Source organism: Cornus florida, unplaced genomic scaffold (genome assembly GCF_030987335.1).
Source record: "Cornus florida cultivar Cherokee Brave unplaced genomic scaffold, ASM3098733v1 CherokeeBrave_3.0.0_Hap2_Chr11, whole genome shotgun sequence".
NCBI classification, from domain to species: Eukaryota; Viridiplantae; Streptophyta; class Magnoliopsida; order Cornales; family Cornaceae; genus Cornus; species Cornus florida.
Window position 1 is genome coordinate 73,225,254 of NW_026775581.1, and position 21,130 is coordinate 73,246,383.

The 21,130-nt window shown below is 35.4% G+C and overlaps 2 protein-coding genes across 3 annotated transcripts; both read left to right on the forward strand.

Annotated features, from left to right (window-relative positions):
* The first annotated feature begins 3,638 nt into the window (after positions 1-3,638).
* On the forward strand, positions 3,639-7,092 carry LOC132280754 (probable nucleoredoxin 3). Of its 2 annotated transcripts, XM_059782484.1 has the most exons (4): positions 3,639-3,874; positions 5,105-5,268; positions 5,731-6,210; positions 6,301-7,092. In XM_059782484.1, the coding sequence occupies exons 2-4, from the start codon at positions 5,167-5,169 to the stop codon at positions 6,880-6,882; spliced, it is 1,164 nt and encodes a 387-aa protein (XP_059638467.1). In that variant the 5' UTR covers positions 3,639-3,874; positions 5,105-5,166; the 3' UTR covers positions 6,883-7,092. The 2 variants fall into 2 exon arrangements, with proteins under 2 accessions (XP_059638467.1, XP_059638466.1); XM_059782483.1 differs by lacking the exon at positions 3,639-3,874 and having other exon boundaries at positions 4,908-5,268.
* A 2,156-nt stretch (positions 7,093-9,248) lies between these two features.
* On the forward strand, positions 9,249-16,800 carry LOC132281290 (U-box domain-containing protein 52-like). Its single transcript, XM_059783007.1, has 10 exons — positions 9,249-9,395; positions 11,439-11,585; positions 11,860-11,981; positions 13,024-13,226; positions 13,322-13,388; positions 13,577-14,072; positions 14,169-14,270; positions 14,347-14,775; positions 15,244-16,008; positions 16,342-16,800. Exons 1-10 carry the CDS (start codon positions 9,249-9,251, stop codon positions 16,402-16,404), a joined length of 2,541 nt encoding a protein of 846 aa, XP_059638990.1. The 3' UTR covers positions 16,405-16,800.
* Positions 16,801-21,130: the final 4,330 nt, after the last annotated feature.

Sequence of the window (21,130 nt, forward strand, 5' to 3'; positions counted from 1 at the left end):
ATTCAGCTATTTTTATTTACTTCTTATTATTTCATCTTTTATTCTGTGTTCGTTAAAATATTAATTGTATGATATTTCCCTCGGGTCTGGGCCTGAGCTTGATCAACCCATGTCTCGGATCTGAGAGGTATCACATATACTGTGTTGAGGACTAATAATGGACATTGTATGATGCAATGAACACTATGTTATGGACATTTATTGAGTTATATATATATATATATATATATATATATATATATTGGTAAAGGTTGTTTGGTTAATTTCTTTTGATTGCACTACAAATGCTCAGGTGAAAGTTGTGCCTTCATAACCTGGGACTAGGGGTATGACTGTGCTTTTCATGAACTACTATTTGATGAATTAGTGTGTGTGCAAAAGGATTTGTGTTCAAGATGTTTCATTTAGAAAATAAGTCCTCTCACCAACCAATTCTGCAATATAGTATTTCTCAATTGAAAAGAGGTATTTTTTGCTTTCCAAAAAAAAAAAAAAAAGGTCTCTTTGCTTTTTTACTCTCATTCCAAATTCATAAATTAATTAACTAGAAGTCTGTTAATGAATTTTTGGAATAAATTTTTTATGTATTTCTATACTGTTTGGCATTGTTCTGCATATATAGGGCAGTGAATCTGTTAGTAGCTTCTTTATTAACTTCTACCAGAGGAAAGCAAAAGAAAGATGTTGACAAACCGGGTCATTCAAATTGGAGCTACATTTAATGATGAATGGTCTTACACTTTTCTTCTTCAGGAGATAGGTTTAGTTTGATCTTACTTAAGAGTAGAGTATGCCATCATTACTAGGTTTTGTTTTGTGAAGAGCAGAGAGTGAAAAGAAACACTTGTACTTTCAGATTTTATTTGTTTATGATGTAATTAAGCTTTAAAGCTTTTGTATTTGCATATATAATTAATTTTTATTATGGATAGTTTTCAAAATGTGTAGCCGATCTTCTAAAGTTCACTGAAATTATGGTATTTGGATTGTCACTGTAGTTTCTGTTATTCCTTGCTTTTGTGATGTGTTCGGTGATAAATTTTTATGATTAATTTTTTACTCTTTGTTGGGGATGGATATGAATCTTGGTTACAATGAGGTATTTAAGGTACAAAGAAGTGACATTATAACTCCATAGAAAGTGGTGCATAGCCTAATGTGATCTCTCTCTCTCTCTCTCACACACTAATCTCCAACAAGATTTGGACTGTTCATTATACCTTTTAGGGTTAAGTGCATTAAACTCCCTTGAACAATCTTCTCTCTCCCAATAAACACCCTGAACTATGGTTATGACACTTAACCCCCTAAACAATTTTGTTTGTTGCAAAAAAATCACTTTTTTTTTTTTTTTTTAATTGGTACTCACACATATGCCTCCACCAAGGTTCGAACTCCTAACATCTCTTTGAGAAGAAAGAGCTTGGTACCGCTAGGCCACTGATTTTCTGTTGATTCAGTGACGGTAAACAAATTGTGTAAGTCATGTGATCAACCCATCTTTTGAAAAAGACATTATTACCCTTGCCAAGCATAAGCTTATGAGTTATGCCCAAACACAGCCTTATGCCCATTTGTCACTGTTCATCTTCTTCCGCACACAACTCACCTTTGCCAAGCATAAACTTATGAGTTATGCCCAGCCTTACTTTCTCGTTCTCGTCTCTCTCTTTCCGATTTGATGACCAATCAATGTGGATTCTTATATCAGGGCCATGGATTCTACGATCACAACCCTGTCGTCGACAACTAGGTCTTAATTCATCGGTGGGTAGCTTCATCCGATACATCTGGTCTCCGCCGGATCGGAAGTCGACTCTCATGAAGCGGAGTAGCTAAATCTCTCTCACTGGCGTCCGAGCCCGATCTACAGTTGCTTACTCCAGGAAGCCACACAACTCACTCCACTTGTAAGTCTCACACACAACTACGCCCATTGAATCCGATTATCGACGTTATACTCACCATCACGGGAAAGGTAATCATCCTCATCCGTTATCATAACGCTCTTTCACGTGCAGCTACGCCCAATCAGCGTTGTCCTCACCATTGCTAAAATAATCTTCATCGGAGCTTTCTTCATCGTCGTTTGTCTCGCCCTTGAGGCCGCTTTCTTCAACATCGTTTTGAAGTCTTGAGGCCGCTTTTGGTATATGATTTGGGAATAGGGCCGATTATATGTTGTATATTAACAAACCTCTTCAGAAAAATTAACAAAACATAAAGAATTATATTGAACCTTTGTAATTATTCTTGTTAACTTTGAGTTAAGCTTTTTCCCATGTAAGGAAGACCAGCCGAGTTCCAACGCCGGTGAGTTTTAGGTTTGTGTCCATCTTTGCATCCCAACTAACACGATGTCGTCAAAGTAAGGGTTAAATGGTAATTTCATTTTCTGTTAACGTCTCCTTAAGGGTTTGTCACTAAATGCAACAAAGTAATAATTTAGGGGCTTTTACTTACTTCATGAAGTTTCTTGTAATGAAGTCATAGTTTAGGGGAGGTTTAATGCACTTAACCCTACCTTTTATATTGCTTGGTTTTGGAGGACACATGTTCGGTGTTTGCTTAAACTCTTAGATTTGAAAAACTTAAGCCCTGAACACGAATCAAAACATTCTAAGTTTCTAAAAAGTCACGGTGTACTTTGGACTGAAGGCTCAAGGGATTGAAAGTAAGTTGATACGAGTATATATCAGTAAAAAAAAAATTGGATATAATAAATGAGTTCAAAATTAAACTATTCAAAAAATGGGTTGCCATGATGGGGCTATGTGTCAAGTGCATATGACACATAAGTTCATTTGTCACAACAATTAGTTCACGTGTCATGTCACATGCACTGCACATGATCACTTTACAAACTACGTAAAATTTTAACTCCAACTACTAAAGTAGGGTAATTTATATTTTTTATAATTAAGAGTGTTTGTTGCTAAAAAAAAAAGAAAAAAAATGGAGGGTATTTTGTAAATTTTTGATAATACAAGAAGGTTGAGTGCAAATTGACCTCTACATATACATGCATATTAATCAAACAAATTGTTAACATCTGAAATATGTATTAACTATTACTTTCTCCGTCCTATAATAGATGTCTCTTACAGGGAGTAAAACTTTTTAAGAGGACAAGTAATTGTTGCATTGTACACCTTATAAAATTACAAAGATATCCTTTCAAGTTTAAATATATATATATAATCAAGTTTGAAATTTTTTAAAATTTTAAGAGTATTTTATGGAAAGAAGTAAAATATATGGTTTAAATGGACAAGTATTTTTGGGACAATTCAAAAAGAATAGATGGACAATTATTATGGGAGGAAAAAAGTAATTAAATATTGATTAAAAGAAGGTCAACCTAGCACACCTGAATTGAAAGCTATTTAAAAAGAAAGAAAAATCAATCATTAATGGTGTGAAGTGCACTCAAAAGATCTTTGTACTCAAACCATTACTAAGTCATCCAATTTTGTTATAATTTCAAGGGTTAAAAGAAGAAAAAAGAAAAAAGAAAAAAAAGAGAAAGGATATTATGGAATATGCCCCATTGAGGATTACATCATCATTTAGGCATATACCAGCCTTAGACCTCAAGTTCCTTATATTCCCTTTGTTCACCTCCACTTGTTTCAAATTTTTATAGTGACCCCCCTCCTCTCTTTTACCAATCTCCTGAAAATTATTCTCTCTCTCTCTCTACCGATGTCCACCTAACCCAACGTACTGAATTAAAGGAGAAACAGTCACAATGTCCACCTGTCCCAACTTACTAAATTAACGTTGGATCAAACTGAATAATGACCTTTTCTTTTCTATCTCGACGTGACAAGATTGATCATCGGATAGAAGATCGTTCAACAATTATTACAAGGTACTTTGTTCTTGCTCATGTAATTACTTTGTTGCTATGCTAGTTGTGTTAAAAATTATTACTTCATAGTCACCTTCAGATGAACAAGAGTTAAAAGTGTTGGGAATAGTAATATGGGAGAAACAGAAACACAGTTGGAAGATGCTTTTTCAGATAGCTTATCACCTAATATTATTAACTTTCACAGTAGGAAGTTGCTTTTCCCCATGGTTGCTTTCATTTGAAAGAATGTAGTTCCATAGGACCATACTCATCCACAAACTTGTTGGCATCTTATTCCACCTTATCCAATCCACTTGACAATTTTTTGTTGCCCTTTTTGACCTCATATTGAAGTACTCAACATCCATGGTGTGTGTTTCCATCTTTTTATACAGCTGTATAATAATATTTCAATTAATATCTGAAATTAGTATACAAATTCTAAGATTTGTGATCCATGATCCAAAGGGTTAGAAGACCTCAGTCCTATCCATTAGATAATGACTGACTTTGATAGTTACGGAGTGACACCAAGATCGAGTCTTAGTGCCGTGACCTCGTGGGTGGGTTGTGTGTGAGCGTGTGTGCAGGTGATATTAGTAGACTACCACCCTAGTGAATTATAGGTGCACAATTTCATATCGGAGAGGAAAGTGCTATATGTAGATTCAACACCTTTCTATGACATAACGCGTTTTAAAGTTGTGATGGCTGTGAACTTACTAGAACTTCGTAGTTAAGCGTGTTTAACTTGGAGTAGTACGAGGATTGGTAATCCCCTAAGAAGTCTCTGATTTGGGGGTTGACAATATTGTGTCTGGATAGGGTGAGAGTTATATCTAGACAAGCGAAACAATGATAATAAACTTTTCTATTATTAACCATTCTGGAGAGGAGAGATCATACCATCTGAATTAATATCCATTAAGTTTTTCAATTTGTTCAAACATTGAAATTTAAGTTTGCCCCACAACAACAGAATATTGGTTGCTCATTTTTTATAGTAAAAAAAAAAAAAAAAAATATCCTTACCCAATAAAAGTTTAGGCGTAGGATGGTAAGTAATAATAGTTCTGTTCTTGAAAATGAACCTTTATTCGCACAATAAATTCTAAATTCCCTCATAGAATTTCTACTACTCTCATACAGAACCTTTAAAAGGAAGCCCACACAAGAAAAGAAGCATAAGATATGTAATTTTCACTTTTTTTGTTTGTTTTGAATTTTGTTCTTCTCTTCTTTACGTAGCCATTAAAAGGTAAACAAAACAAGAAAAGTGAGAGATTAGTTCGTGCTTCTGCTTCTCATATATGGCAGAACCTGAATATCAGTCAAAATATGTCCACAGTGGTGACATCATGACAGTCTTGACAAAGGAGGGAGTTGAGTTCCTTCTATCTGGAGAAGACGAGGTATTCCTCTGATCCAAGCTCTTAATTAAGTATGTTAAAACTCAATCCTCTGTTTGGTTGTTGTGGTATACTTTTATGGATAAACCTCTAATTGAGTTTTCATTTTTTCTCTGCTGTGTTTCTATATCTCATTTTATTTGAATTTTTAAAATTGGATTTGTTTGGGAAGATGGCAAAATCATATATATCTACTATTATCTAGGCAACCAAACAAAACACTTAACAGGGCCATATTAAAAAATAGGGTTCAATCATAGTGTCTATAAAAATTTGATGTCACTGTTTTTGTTTTTTAATTGGATTTGTTTGGGAAGATGGTAAAAACATGTATCTATCTACTATATATATCTAGGCAACCAAACAGAACACTTAACAGGGCCACATGGTCTCATTGATATATGAATCCATGTTTTTGGCTACGGAAACTAAACTAGAAAGCTATTTCTTTGGACTTGAGATTAGGTACCCTTACCTTCCAGTGATGGGAAGACAATTTGCCTACTCTTTTCAGCCAACTGGTGCAGGCCTTGCAAAAATTTTACCCCACAACTGGTGCAACTATACAACAAGCTAAGAAAATCTGGTAAAAACATAGAGATTATCTTCATTTCCTTTGACCGGGACGAGACTGGATTCAGAGAGCACTTCAAGTGCATGCCATGGCTTGCAGTTCCTTTTGATGTCAATTTGCACAAGCGATTGAGCACCTTCTACCACGTCGATCACATCCCATCATTCATACCATTGGGCTTGGACGAGAAATCAATTGAAGAGGACGCGATTGGTTTGATAGAAAATTATGGTGCTGATGCATTTCCCTTCACTAGGAAGAGAAAAGAGGAGTTGAAGGCTATGGATGATGTGAAGCGTCAAGGAGGAAAGATAGAAGAACTTCTTGGACACGAAGGACGAAACTACCTCATTTCTGGAAGTGGTAGAGAGGTTGTAGTTTAGTTTAATGTTGGTACTAATTTCTTGTCATTCTTTGTAGGAAATTTAGAGTGTAATTTTGAAATGATTGGTTTTATGCAGACATGGGTATCTGAACTCATTGGCAAGACAATAGGCCTCTACTTTGGTGCACAATGGTGCCCTCCTTGCCACGCTTTCACTGCACAACTCATGGAAGCTTACAAGGAGCTCCTCACCGCGACAAATCAATGCTTTGAAGTAGTGTTTGTCTCAACAGATAGAAACAAGGAAGAATATGATCTCAACATGAGGGACATGCCATGGTTAGCTATCCCATTTGAGGACAAGGCACAACGAGACCTTTGTAGGATCTTTGACATCAAACAAATTCCGGCTTTAGTCCTCCTTGGGCCGGATGGGAAGACTGTCAACACAAACGGAAGGGGCATCATCGCCATGTACGGTGCCAAGGCATTTCCATTCACGGAGTTGAGGACTGCAGAGATAGAAGCAACCCTGAGGAAGGAAGGAGATGGACTGCCTCACCAAGTAAAGGATCCGAAGCACGAGCATGTTCTTAAGTTGGACATGGCTAAAGCATATGTGTGTGACTATTGTAACAAGAATGGGAAGTTTTGGGCATTTTCTTGTGATGTTTGTGATTATGATCTTCATCCAAGTTGTGTTGAAGAAACATTTTAAGCACATTATTGAAGGGTTTGGGATTGTAAATAATTAGTTGCCAATTGGATCAATTTCAAGGAAATTGGGTCTTGGTTATGAAGAAGAACAACATATGACATTTTTGCAGTGTTTGTCACTATTTTGATGGCACATTATAATCATCTCATCTCACATGATGATAGAAATGCAACCTTTTTCTTTCTTCTCTACGCAAGAGAATTGCAAACATGGCAAGGCGGGTCAAGTGTCTTACCAATGCAACCTTTTGGATCATGCGAGTTTGGTTTGACCAATATATCCGATCCGCTTTAAAGAATGATTGAAGGGTTTGACGGGTTTGATTTATCCGTCGCACACCCAACCAGGGGTGGACACAGGGGTAGGCAAAGGCGGGCTATAGGCCACCCGTTAAAAAAAAAAAAAAAAAAATTTACTATACTAATATATTAGCCCAGCTCCAAAAAAAAAAAAAAAAAAATTTAATAGTATTAGCCTATCCCAAAAACTCAATGAAGCCCAAGTAAATTTAACACCATACTAAAATAAAGGCCCAAACCAATTCCTTAGTATTCATATTTCATATTAGCCCACCCCACCGAGAAATCCTGGATCCACCCTTGCACCCAAACCGCATATAATTGGTTTAATGCGGGTCAATATGGGTTTGTGATCCACTTTGGACTTGCCCATTTATGACCCGCTGGAATTCGCCCATTTGACAAGCTTAGAAATGGTACCCTACTATAGCAGTACAACATGGTTGGCCCTAACCTGAATAACCCGAGAGTGTAGACAAGGTATTTGATACAATGTGTATTATTGAGTATAAATCTTAGAGTCCGAATTTATTTCCCATAAAATTTGCGCAAAAATTTTAATAACCGAGGAACACATAATACAAGAAAAGTAACGCACACATATATATTTTATACTTTTAAGGGCAAATGTTACTTATATAAAATAAATTAAGATTGAATGATTTATTCTTTAGTGGCACAATATTATTGATAGTTATTAACCTAACTTGTGATATATTTTTTTAAAGTTTGAAATAAAATTATAATACTGATTTCAAAAGTTTGAAATAAAATTATAATACTGATATTAGTTAAACTTATATACAAGATGATACGAATATTAGCTTTAGTCCTTCTAAAATTCTAATATGAAGAAACATTATTAAATCCAACAACTAACTTATGTGATTCTATATTATGTTAAATATATACAGTTTCAATATTTAATACATTTTATTTATTAGAAGCTTATTGATATTTTAAACCCCCGAAAAACTCGTATGATATTAACGCAAATTGAGATGCAATGGCATATTGTTATAGATTGGTGAAGTCCTAGATTTTCTCAAGTGTGGCAGTTATATCAACCACCTAACTTTGAGTATTCATACATTTTTACTCGAACAATATATTTCTAATACTACGTAGTCTTAGTCTAATCAAATGAGTAACCAGTCCTGTTAATGAATTAAATTCTGATATAAATTCGATTACGTCCATATGAATTGAAAAAAATATTTCATAATTTGATAATGATTCGAATCTGATAAACCGTTACCTTAACAAATACAATTCGATCCAATAATGATTCGATTAAAATTTTATATACATATACATATATTTTATTTATCACTATATTAATTTGATTGCATAGTTATATTATGCACCATCTATGTGTCAGTGAATAGTGAATATGATTTTAATCCGAATCCGAATTAAATAAGAAATGAATTGAAACATTCAATCCAACAACTACAATATTCATTTGATTGCATAATTATATTATGCACCATCTACATGTCAATGAATAGTGAATATGATTTTAATTCAAATCCGAACTCAAACTAAATAAGAAATGAATTGAAACATTTAATCCGATAAATCGTCAATAATTCAAATTCTATTATCCGTTAACTTAACAAGTCGGATGTAGATTTCATCCATCGATCGAATCCGACCTGTTGACAAACCTATGTGTAACACTGTGAACAAGGTGAGTACACTTTTTTTCCATCAGAAGTCAAGCACTTGGTCAATAATGACATTGGAGCTAATTGTCAACAGACTTGGCACCTGAAGACTTTCCTAATAAAGAAGTCAGAGATAAGCCAACAAACTACCCGCCAATTATGGGTCTCCCTTAACATTTTAGAGAGAGAGAAGCAGAGAGAGGGGACTCAATTTTGAATGAATCAAAGAAGCAAATTCGGATAATGAGATAAACAAATGCAGGTCTTCTTAGATATTGTAAGAAGGCTTTGGTTATTCTAGTCTCTCTCTCTCTGTCTCTTGGGAGAGGAGGGACAAAGAAGAGTTGGAGAGAGAGAGAGAGAGAGAGAGAGAGAGAGAGAGATTAATTGCGGAGAAATGAATAGGTTGGTAGCAGTGGCAATAGACAAAGACAAAGGAAGCCAATCTGCTCTGAAATGGGCTGTTGATAATATCCTCACCAAGGGCCAAACTGTAGTCTTGATCCATGTCAATGTTAAATCATCCTCGTCGTCCGACAAACCGGTGCCATATTATTCTAACAGTAAATCTCTCTCCCTCTCCCTCTCACACACACACACACAATTCAACAATGTCTCAATCTATACGGCCTTCTCATAGAATTTGGAGAACAACTCTAATGCAAAAAGTGGTTGCAGTGTCAAATTTTGCAGCCACAGGAACAAGATGTATATGTGCAGTTATTCTTGTTTTTTCCTTCACCATGGAGTGGAAGCCAAAATAGCATGAAACTAAACTACCCAAAACTTTTCTGACACAAAGTAAGATTTATATGTAAAGGTGGTGTAAAACTAGATGAATCTAAGCTTCTACATAAAGAAAAAAAAAACTTGTACATAACTTTCTGCTAGAAAGAAAAAAGAAAATCAAGAATAATGATGATCTCATTCGTCCAAATCCTAGATGTTGAGAAAATTTACATTAAAATGTGAACCTCCGTTTTCTAGCTAGTTAACCCAAGGACCCTCTTAATTTCCTAATAAGCTTGTGCATAATACTGACAGTAAACTTAGAATTCCCAAAATCTGATTTTTATGCCTGAGGAACTCAACAACCATGTGACACCCCAACCCCCGCACAAACAACAAACACACACACAGAAAAACCATGTTCCGAAAACATATCACTAGGTGATACATGAAACTTAAATAATCAAGAAATCGTTGTTTTTACGTTGCTTTTAACTAATATAACTCACTGCACTGGAGGATTAGGGATCTCAATTGACTAGGCTTTTTAAAAGTATCCAAAGCTTCATGTGTACACTACAAAATTTTAAAGAACAATAAAGAAATAAATAACCTTAATTAGAATGCAAGAAGAAGTGAGAGAAAATTTAATTCTCTTTAGAAAAATTTGTATATATATATATTTGAAGTAAGAATGTTTGACAAGACACACCCGTCAAACAAGCCAAGCAGTAGCCTCTTCCCCAAATGTGATCAGCATGTAACTATTCCATGCCCAATAATGTTTCAGAATAGAATTGCCTTTGCCCACAACAAGCGGTATTAGCCATGTCCAGCAGATTAATTCATCTCAGTTTTTGCTGCAATTGGATTGATTAGGTGGTTAAATGTAAAATCCAGTAGGTGAATACAACTGAATCCATTGGATATTTAAATGGTATGACATGCAAAGAGTAAATACCACCACATTGACGAGGTCTTCCAGAAAATGTAGACATGCAAGGAAAAAATCAATCCGTTCAAATGTAACCCCTTCCGAGAACTTCAGGAAGACCCAAGTGTGGCCGTTTTCCTCTCATTCAATAACTCATAGATAGGCCTCAAGGCACCTTTTTTCCTTAGATGATCAGCAGCAACAAATGTGTACTTATGCATTACTTAGTAATCATGTCTCAGCTAAAACACAACCATTCGTGATTTCACACTCACTGCACAATCTATGAATTCTAAAGAAGCAGCTAAACCAATTAGAGATGGACTATTTTGATCATACAATAAGAGTAAATGACTGCTTTAAATTTAGAATATTGAACACAAATATATACATATCCAAAAAGGTAGTTCGTCCAATATTTATATAATAGGCAGAATTCCTTCAAATGAAGCCTGCTTTCCAGACCTTAATAAGCCATATATTCATTCTGATTGCGAATTACTCTTTTCCTTGTAGAACATTTACCTGAATTTTTTCCATTTTCTAGGTATGCATCTTCCCGCCCATTTTCTAGGTACGCATCTTCCAGCCAATATTCCATCATCTAATATTTTTAATTATTCTCCTACTTTTTGTTTGTCCCCTGTCTAGTACTCGATATAGCAGTAATTCCCTTCAACTTGCATTAATTTTCTTTCAAGCATCACCATTAGTCATCTTGATATAGACACTATTTATAATTTTTTTCTCTACTGCACCGGGCTGAAAATTTTTAGCATGTAAAGACGTTAATCGATTTTATAATCTACTAGATTTCACTCCGATAAATTTTCAACACAAGTTCTACAATGAATCTGCAGCATTAGTCCCTCACCCTTTTTCTTGAACCTGGCTGACATTTGCACATTTCGTATCATGTGATAAAAAAGAATCACCTCAATCTATTTCCTGGGTGCAGGGTTGAACCAGAATTCTGATCTCAGTAATCAAAATGGATCAGTATGCAAAGATTCTGATACACTAAATAAGGAACTCTTCCTCCCCTTCCGTTGTTTCTGCACCCGTAAAGATGTGAGTTTCCAAGTTCTTATTATTCCATCATAATTACAAGGGAAAGGTAATATTACTAGGACCTAGCAGAATTTGCCTCAGAAAAAAAAGAGCAATAATTAATATATAAATAATAATAATAATAATCAAAAAAGCTTGTAGTCAATCTGGCTACATAATATAAAGATATACTGAGGCACTAGAACACTAGCAGTCATATCTTCACGTAAGTCATCAACTTAATTTTCTCTGTATTCTAACTTCTACTCTCTGTGTCACCCAATTATGCCAACAGATAGAATGCCAAAGCATCGTACTAGAAGATACAGATGTAGCCAAAGCATTAATTGAATTTGCTACTCGATCATCAATAGAAGTTATGGTTCTTGGTGCTTCCTCAAGGAATGGTCTCTTCAGGTATGCACCTCCCTTGCAGTGTCTTCTTGAACAAGCAAATTGACTTGGGATATTGATTTACTATAAATTCCACACTTAGGGATAGTAATGGTAATGGACAACTACCCAATATTTTGATGAAGCCATCCTGGTTAGTATAATTTAGGTTCTAGACTTCAGAACAAGTCTTCCGTTATATCTTAAATTGAATTTGCCTAGAGCTAATGAAGCTGCAGGAGTTTTCTTGTATAACTAGTTTAGAATTATCCTTATGAAAAATCTAAGGCTAGGTCTATCTCGAGCCCTCCCCAGGATCCTGCTGCAGCGGGACTAAAACTAGGTAATGCCCTTTTTAATTCCTTCACTATTTTACAATTACGAAACATTCTGTTATTTTTCTAAGGATGCTATATAATCTTGGCTTTTGATGTTTATCTATATATAATAGCAATACCCTGAAGGCAAAATAATGTAGCACAGTTAATAAGCAGGCTTTGTTTGTAATATTAAAAAAATATCAGACCCCATTTTAGACATCTAAAGAAAGTCTATCATAAAAGTCAAAACATTTGAACTTGAGAAACTTATTTTGGATTTCAAAGTTAGAGTCAAAATCTTTTTTCCTCGCATTTGCATTGTATCATGATCCCATTTTGTTTTCTGTTACATTTTGGGCGCAAATTCATCCTCCAGAATCAATTCAATATAATATAATATAGAATTACTGATGCAATGGGGGAAGAGAGCGGTGGTATATAACATAAATATATGAAATTCCTTTGTAAATATAAATTAAGATTGAACATATAAATAGCATGACTAGAAAACTTTAAACAAAATGATACTGTGAACATTTCTTGCTGAATATAGTACCGAAAAAGAAAAAGAAAAAAGAAAAAATTCATGCTAGATCCACGCTTCTTTTATCAACAAGCAACCTAAGTTTTATTGAGAAATATCAACATATCTTGCTAGCATGCTATATGGATTCATGTATCTATCTACAAAAGAATGCAAAAAGAGATGGCAAAATTCAGAGTTCAGTAATGTTATTTGACAGGAGATTTAAAGTGACAGATATTCCAGGCAGTGTATTAAAAGGGGTGCCAGATTTTTGTACCGTATATGTCATCTCCAAAGGAAAGATTGCATCTACTCGATCTGCCTCCCGCCTCGCCCCAGCTACCCGTAACCAATTTCTGTATCCAGACAGCAACAGAACAGACATGTCTGAGGCATCAGTATCACCCACGATTCGTTCGAAAGGTTAGCTTTTCTCCTTCAGTGTGATAACTTTTTCTAATTCATATTGCCCCCACCAATGCCCATTTTGAAACGACTACGATTGATCATCTAATCAGGAACACCAAGACCTCAACATGAGCAATCGCTGCATAAGATGCACCATGACATGGAAGGTAGTATCAAGTAAGTCGAAACTACATCTAACCAGCCAAAGCCAAAGATGTATTAACCATGTTCAAACTATAGCAAGGGTTTAAATTTTATAAGGATCAACAAGAGAAATTTAGAACAAAAATAAATTTGGCTTGCTATGACATGATATACTATCGCAATGCCGAAAAGAATGAATAAAAACTCATTGCCACAAACAGGTCACCATTCACTCACAGGAGAAACCAAAGTGGCAAACCATATGGGGAACTCCCGCCACCAGATACAGATATATCCTTTGTCAGCTCTGGCAGGCCAAGTGTTGATCGGATGTTTCCTTCCTTCTATGACACCTTCGAAATGGACCACACACCAAAGTCAATCTTCTCAGACACAGAAAACCATAGCTTCGAGTCGCTGCAGATTGGACGCAGATCAATGGATATTGCCTCGCCACCTGAATTGTCAATATCCTCGCATGACAATGATATATCATCTTCATCACAGACAATGGTAAGATTAAAGACATTTAAAATCGACAAATTTTCTCATGGCATCAATATCATGTATGCATGTGTTCATACATTAAAAGAGTGCAAATCCATTGATGCTCCACCTAGTGGAGTGTTCGGCATGAGAAATTTGGAGGCAGACCTTACCTTTGATATAATTTTGCACAAAGTGGCTGCTATGATACTAGAACCCATGACCTCCAGGGTCATAGTATACATAATACATCCATCCATTCAGAGATGCAAGTTTATATGTAAACTACAATTTGGCATTACAGACAATTATGTATTGAACTTGCAGGAAGACGTGGAAGCAGAAATGAGAAGACTGAAGATGGAACTCAAGCGAACAATGGACATGTACAGTACAGCCTGCAAAGAAGCACTATCAGCAAAACAAAAGGCATGAGAAATTGCATATCCTCTGCACCTTCATGATTCTGCAACAAGCTATAATTAAATCATCTGCTGCATTGCAGGCAAAGGAGCTCCAGCGCTGGAAAATGGAAGAAGAGCAGAGATTAGAAGAGGCAAGACTAGCTCAGGGAGCTGCACTGGCAATCGCAGAGAAGGAAAGAGCTAAATCCAAAGCAGCAATTGAGCATGCTGAAGCATCTCAGAGGATTGCGGAACTGGAAGCACAAAAGAGAATTAATGCTGAAATGAAAGCACTAAAAGAAGCAGAAGAGAAAAATAAGGTGCTAAATTCTCTAGCAAAATCGGACGTCAGATACAGGAAGTATGCAATTGAGGAGATCGAAGCTGCAACAAATTTCTTCTCAGAATCTCGTAAGATTGGGGAAGGGGGTTATGGGCCAGTATACAAGTGTTATCTGGACCACACACCCGTTGCAGTTAAGGTTCTCCGACCAGATGCAGCTCAAGGAAGATCACAGTTTAATCAAGAGGTATGTGACCAAATAGAATTTTGTGTCCACAATTAATATCTAGGTTTCAAATATTCATCGAGTACTTGGTCTAATTATCAATCATGATTTGGCTTTTCTCCATGAAAAATTGAGCTAAAAAAGATAATATGATTCAAGAATTAAAATGACCAATGCCTATTAAACAACTGCACTGCTAAAAAATTATCAAGCGCTAATTTTTATTTTTATTTTGAATATTGATTGCAAAGAACTCCTTTCAACCACTCAAATTATAATTTTAATGACACAATGCCTAGACATCAATATATAAAGTACTATATCTGAATCCAACCAGATTTTAATTTATGCTGAAGCCTGAATAAGGCAGTAATTTTTAGGTACCAGTGCAATTAACAAGTCATAATACATAGCAGGTATCAATTGAAATCTAACCCATAATGAATGTAAAAATGAAAATGCTGACTAGCTACCATGATATCATCACAGGTTGAAGTACTGAGCTGCATACGGCATCCTAACATGGTTCTCCTACTTGGAGCCTGCCCAGAGTATGGATGCTTAGTCTATGAGTATATGTCCAAAGGGAGCTTAGAAGACCGTCTCCTCCGGCGAGGAAGCACCCCGCCCATCTCTTGGCAGCATAGGTTCCGAATTGCGGCTGAAATTGGGACTGGCTTACTTTTCCTCCACCAGACCAAACCGGAGCCACTTGTGCATCGTGACCTAAAACCAGCCAATATCTTGCTCGACAATAACTACGTAAGCAAGATTAGTGATGTTGGATTGGCAAGGCTCGTCCCTCCATCTGTAGCAGATACTGTTACTCAGTATCGAATGACATCAACAGCTGGAACTTTCTGCTATATAGATCCAGAATATCAACAAACGGGCATGCTTGGTGTAAAATCTGACATATATTCCCTCGGCATCATGTTTCTACAGATAATAACAGCCAGACCACCAATGGGTTTAACTCACCACGTTGGACGGGCTATCGAGAAGGGGACTTTTGTTGAGATGCTGGATCCAGTGGTGCCTGATTGGCCAGTTGAAGAGGCATTGAGCTTCGCAAAGCTGGCACTCAAGTGTGCAGAGTTAAGACGGAAAGACAGACCAGATCTGGGCAAGGTCATCATGCCAGAACTTGAAAGATTAAGAGCAATTGCTGATGAGAACATGCCTTACAACACAATATTTGGTATTAGCAGTGCAACCCCCTCACCCAACCACAGCCAAGTTTCCATGTCTCAAGTAAGAGGAGAAAACAAACTCAAATTAACCTCTGAATTAATATATATACTGCAAGAGAACCATATATATTTGGAAGTGAATTAACCCACTATGATAGAGTACCATTTGGAAAAGAAAAAAAAAAGAAAAAGAAAAAGAAAAAGAAAGCAATAACTTTATTTCAATTTCTATGTTAAACACAATGGAGCAATTGCACATGATAAGCACAACCTCTAAAGATACAATATCAATACATGAAAGACATTTTACTATAGTATCTTCATCCTCAGAATCCTGCATGCCATTCAGACTATCATGCAAGGCCTAACAAACTTCTCTATGATTATTTTGAAGGAACAATTGAGTTACCCGACACCTATAAACAGCTCCAGAAGCCGTTCGAGCACAGGAGACTGACAGGTCAGGAAGCAAGCATCAATCAAGAAATACTTTGTCCTAAACCTATTAACAGCAAAACAACTTTTCTTTTCTTTTTTCTATAAAAAAAAAAAAGGTAAAACTTAACAGCAAAGAGGAGCTCATGACCCCTTTTCTTTTTGTTTATGCAAGCTTTTTTCAATTTCAGCCTGTACAGACAATCAAGGTGAGGTGAAAAAGATCATCAGTATACATCTTTTTACTTTTTATTTTTCCTTTCATTATGTATTCAGTTAGCAGTCCTCTTTGAACTACAACTTCTTCCTTCAGCCTGACATAAGACAAGCATGCTGAAGGAGGTGGTAACAAAGAAAGATATATATATATATACATGTACAGTTTCCTGCATATATTGAAATTTTCATATTTGGAAACCAAACAGGAAGCAAAATCTATCAAAGTTGTGGAGCCTCTGGTTGCTTGAGTATTTATTATTGTACTATGTGGAAGAAAGAAAATAATTTTATTTGGTTAGGTTTCAAAAGTTCCAGGGAACTTTTAGAGAAGTTCTATTGTATGGTGTGGGGAGAATAAAAATTACCCAAAATAATTGTACCGATCAAAATTGCCGATGAAGCCTGAATATTGATGCTACCACTTTTTCAGTGCCCATGAGAGCTTGAAAAGCAAAGACATCTATCATTTAGAATTTTTACCAAAAAGAAAGTTGTATATTTTTAAAGAGGGTGAGACTGACACAACGATAAGATTGCTCTATTGCGACTTGGACGTTGCGGGTTCAAAATGGGAAACAACCTCTCAGCATGCAGCATTAAGGCTGCTACATCTAACCCGCTCCAGATGCTGCAATGGCAGGAACTACCCTTTTGTATATTTTTAACATCCCTTATACAGACATTTGTGAATGGTTACTTTTCCACTGCCGGAAACAATTCTATACACATACACTCACAAATTGTGGTAATTAAGGACTCAACTTTTGTCTATTAGATGGCGGTAGTCACATAGAACATGATCTCTTGTTACTTAAGAAAGGCTTTTGACTCAGTTTCATGGCCTTTTCTTGTTGATTCCCTCCACCTTCTTCTTTTTTCTAGTTTCTTCCACCTTCTTGGATTACCATCTATTTTCATTAATTGGGTAAAATATGCATCTAATTACATCATTTACCATCTCAATCAATGAGGAGTTCTATGGGTTTTTCAATTGAGTCAAAGGTCTTAAACAAGGAGATCCATTGTCTCCATTCCTCTTTGTCATTGTTATGCAAGTCTTTTCCACCATTTTGAATAAAAACATCCTTGATAACCCATCACTCAAATTTCATTGGAGGTGTAAGAAACTTTCCCTCTCTCACCTCATATTTGCAGATGATCTCTTGTTACTCTCTCATGCAAACCTCAGTTCAGTTAAAATCATCAAAAATGCACTAGACCAATTCTGCTCTATCTCTGGTTTAAGCATATATCAATCCAAAAGCCACACCTTTTTCTCAAGAGTTTCCCTCAACCATAAAGCTAGTATACTTTCTATTCTGGAATTTTGCAAAAGGAACTCTTCAGATAAGTCATTTGGGAGTCCCCTAGTCTTAGACCAGTTTAAAAGCCATTGTAAGGAACAAATCAATAAAATCTTAAGCAGAATTAGTCATTGGACTAAAAGATCCCTATCATTTGCATGGAAATTGCAGTTAATCAAATTAGTCCATTACAGTATACAAATGTTTGGGCATCAACCTTCATCTACCTAGAGATATCCTAGCTAAGCTCAATTGCATCTTTAGGAAATTTTTGTACTAAAGTCTCTTGGACTATAGCATGCTCTCCTGAATCAGCTTGGGGTCTTGGCATTCCTCAAATACCAATTTTTACTTGTAATTTGTTGGGCCCGTACAGTTTCATACATTTATATACTTATAATTTACCTTTTGGAAAAAAAAAAAAAAAAAAAAAGAAGAAGATATCCTTTTAATATTTTTGAGAAATACAAACTCAAGTCTTAAAAACTCTCCATCTCTCTACTCAATGCTATCATACCCTAAAGTAATTTCCAATTCCCTGCTCATCCAAGGTCTTTGTGAGGGCTTCACTGTGTCTATCATAACTTCATGACCATCAAAGTCAATCACAAATCAATTCATTGAATCCACCTGCAACTAAAATTATCAAAATGACTTCAGATGAAGCCAAGGCTCTGATAATTTCATGAACTCGCAACACGAATTTTTGGGAAGAGATTTTCTATAATATAGTAAAATGCAATTACAATATGTAAAGGAACACATTACTTATAATTGAAACCCGTACCTGATTCATGAAACAATTCTTTTCCTTGCTCACTCCCAAGCAATTTTCCTTACCTTGCTTCCAAAGTTTTAACCATCGCTGCCCACAAATTTACAGGCCCCGTGAAGCCCTCACAAAGACCTTTAATATAAACTATTAACTGATCAAAGATTGAATATCTCACTTCACCTTCTTTTTTTTTCTTTTCTTTTCTTTTCTTTTTTGCAATTAAAAGAAATGACAAGGAGGTATTTAAACACATTAATGTGTATCTATTATTTTATAATGCCATGACCACCACCCAATATATTGTAAACTTTCAATTTGATTTCACCTTCTTTACTTCCTCTATCAACTTTATTTATTTATTTATTATTTATTATTTTTTTTTATTGGGCAAAAGAGATAATTATTATTGTGAAAATTCTATTTTGTTATTTTTATTTAAATATAAGAAGTTAATGTAAACTTTGGTTACTTCAACAAAATCATGTTCTAGTGTAATTTGTTTTGAAAAAATTGGTGGGGTGCAATTGAATTTTTTTTAATGATTTTTAGGAATAATATTTATAAATTAATTAATATTTAGGAAATATTAATAATAATAATAATTAAAAAAATTTTGGGAGGGCATGACCACCCCTGCTGACCCCTAGCTCCGTCCCCGAGGAAGAGAATGATATGGGAGATGGCGTTAACGCAAAGGGAACGTTTTGGTGTTTGTTTTATATAATAATGACGTGGTATATTTTTGAGCGTTGGATGTTGTACCGGAAGATACTGGGAGAGAGTTTTTAACTGACGGGAGCTGCATCATAATTATAGTTTTGTGAATCTAATAAGGCTATGTTTATATTTTCAAATATAAAGGGCAAATCCGTCATCAAATTAATGTTGGGGTTCTTTGTTATCATGTGTGGAACTTGAGGGCGTTCAGTGTAATAAAAGCCAAACTTAACCACCGAGTTTAATAATTCAAACCTCAGGAATTCACCCAACAAACAGGTTTAAACGGAATACAATAAGTTTTATTACAAATAATACAACTTTAATAATAAGTTAATTATTTTTAAAAAAATGATAATTACAAATATTTATATTCATATTTTTATGATAAATTGATACTAATAATAAAATTAAGATAAATAATATAATTAATATTTATATAATAAAAAAATAATAAAAATAATTTAATAAAAAATAACCTAATGAATTTATCTTTAATAGTAATAAATTAATAGTCCTCTGTTTTAGTTCAGAGTAAAAAATGACTTAATGAAAATAGATAAAATAGTCAATGAATTTATCTTTAATTGTAATAAATTAATAATCTCGTTTTTATTTCAGAGTTATTTGCAATGGCTTTTTTTAAAAAAAAGAAAAAAAAAATTATTTTACACTTTACCCTATAATTTACAATGAGAATAGAAATAATTCCAAAATTTCTAGTTTGTTGTGCGTCCAAAGCCCCACCGTTATAGCTAGAGGGAGAGAGAGCGACGAAGAGTGGTGACCATACGTTGAATACTATGCCAGTTACGGCGGAGATGAGGGCGGTTCTTGGTTCTCCACAAGAAGACACAAATAGTTGGAATCTTCATCACCCTTTTCCTCCAACAACACTAAATCCCACTTTTATAATTTATCCCACAAACTGTTTGTAGAAATTCTCCAAAGACTCCCTCTCAAACTTCATCTCTACAAGTGCGTTTCAAAACGCTGGTATGGTCTGATCTCAACTCCTCACTTTGTCCGATGCTATGTCCGCAATTGTTCTTCTTTAGTGCCTCCTTTTGCCCTCTTCCACCAGTTCCAACATCCACATTGTGAAGTCTTTTTGAATCTCGTGAGTTTTCTCTGGACTCTTTCTTCCCTCTTCGAACCCGTCAACATCATCATCAAATCCAATTCGTTACTTAGAATCAAACAATGGCTTAGTATTATGCTCTACAACCTCGCTTTTTTACAGGGTTTACTATGTTTGCAACGGCCGGTTGAGCTTCCTCCACCACCCACTTGCCAAGAATGGTTTGAATCCATTCATTTGAACCACCACAACATCCACCACCACCATGAAGTTTGGCCAATCTCAAATTGGAGATAGACGCATGGAAATGGACCGAAACAATCATATCAACCCAAGGACATAAATTTATTTTGTCACACAGATATTTTAATTCTATGGTTTCCAATGGAAAACTCCATTGGATGTACATTTATCATGATAAGCTTTTTGCCTATGATCCATTCAAGGACATTGGTCGAATTCGTACTATAAGCCAGCCAAAGGACATATATCCCAAAGCCTGTCAACATCTCTTAGGAGAGTGCCAAGGACAGCTCAGGTTCATTCAACATCATATTTACACTCGCACATATAATAATTGTATTTTCGAGGACCTTTTACCTTTTGAAAACACAAATTGCATAAACATGCTTCGTCATCCCTTGTGTGTGGG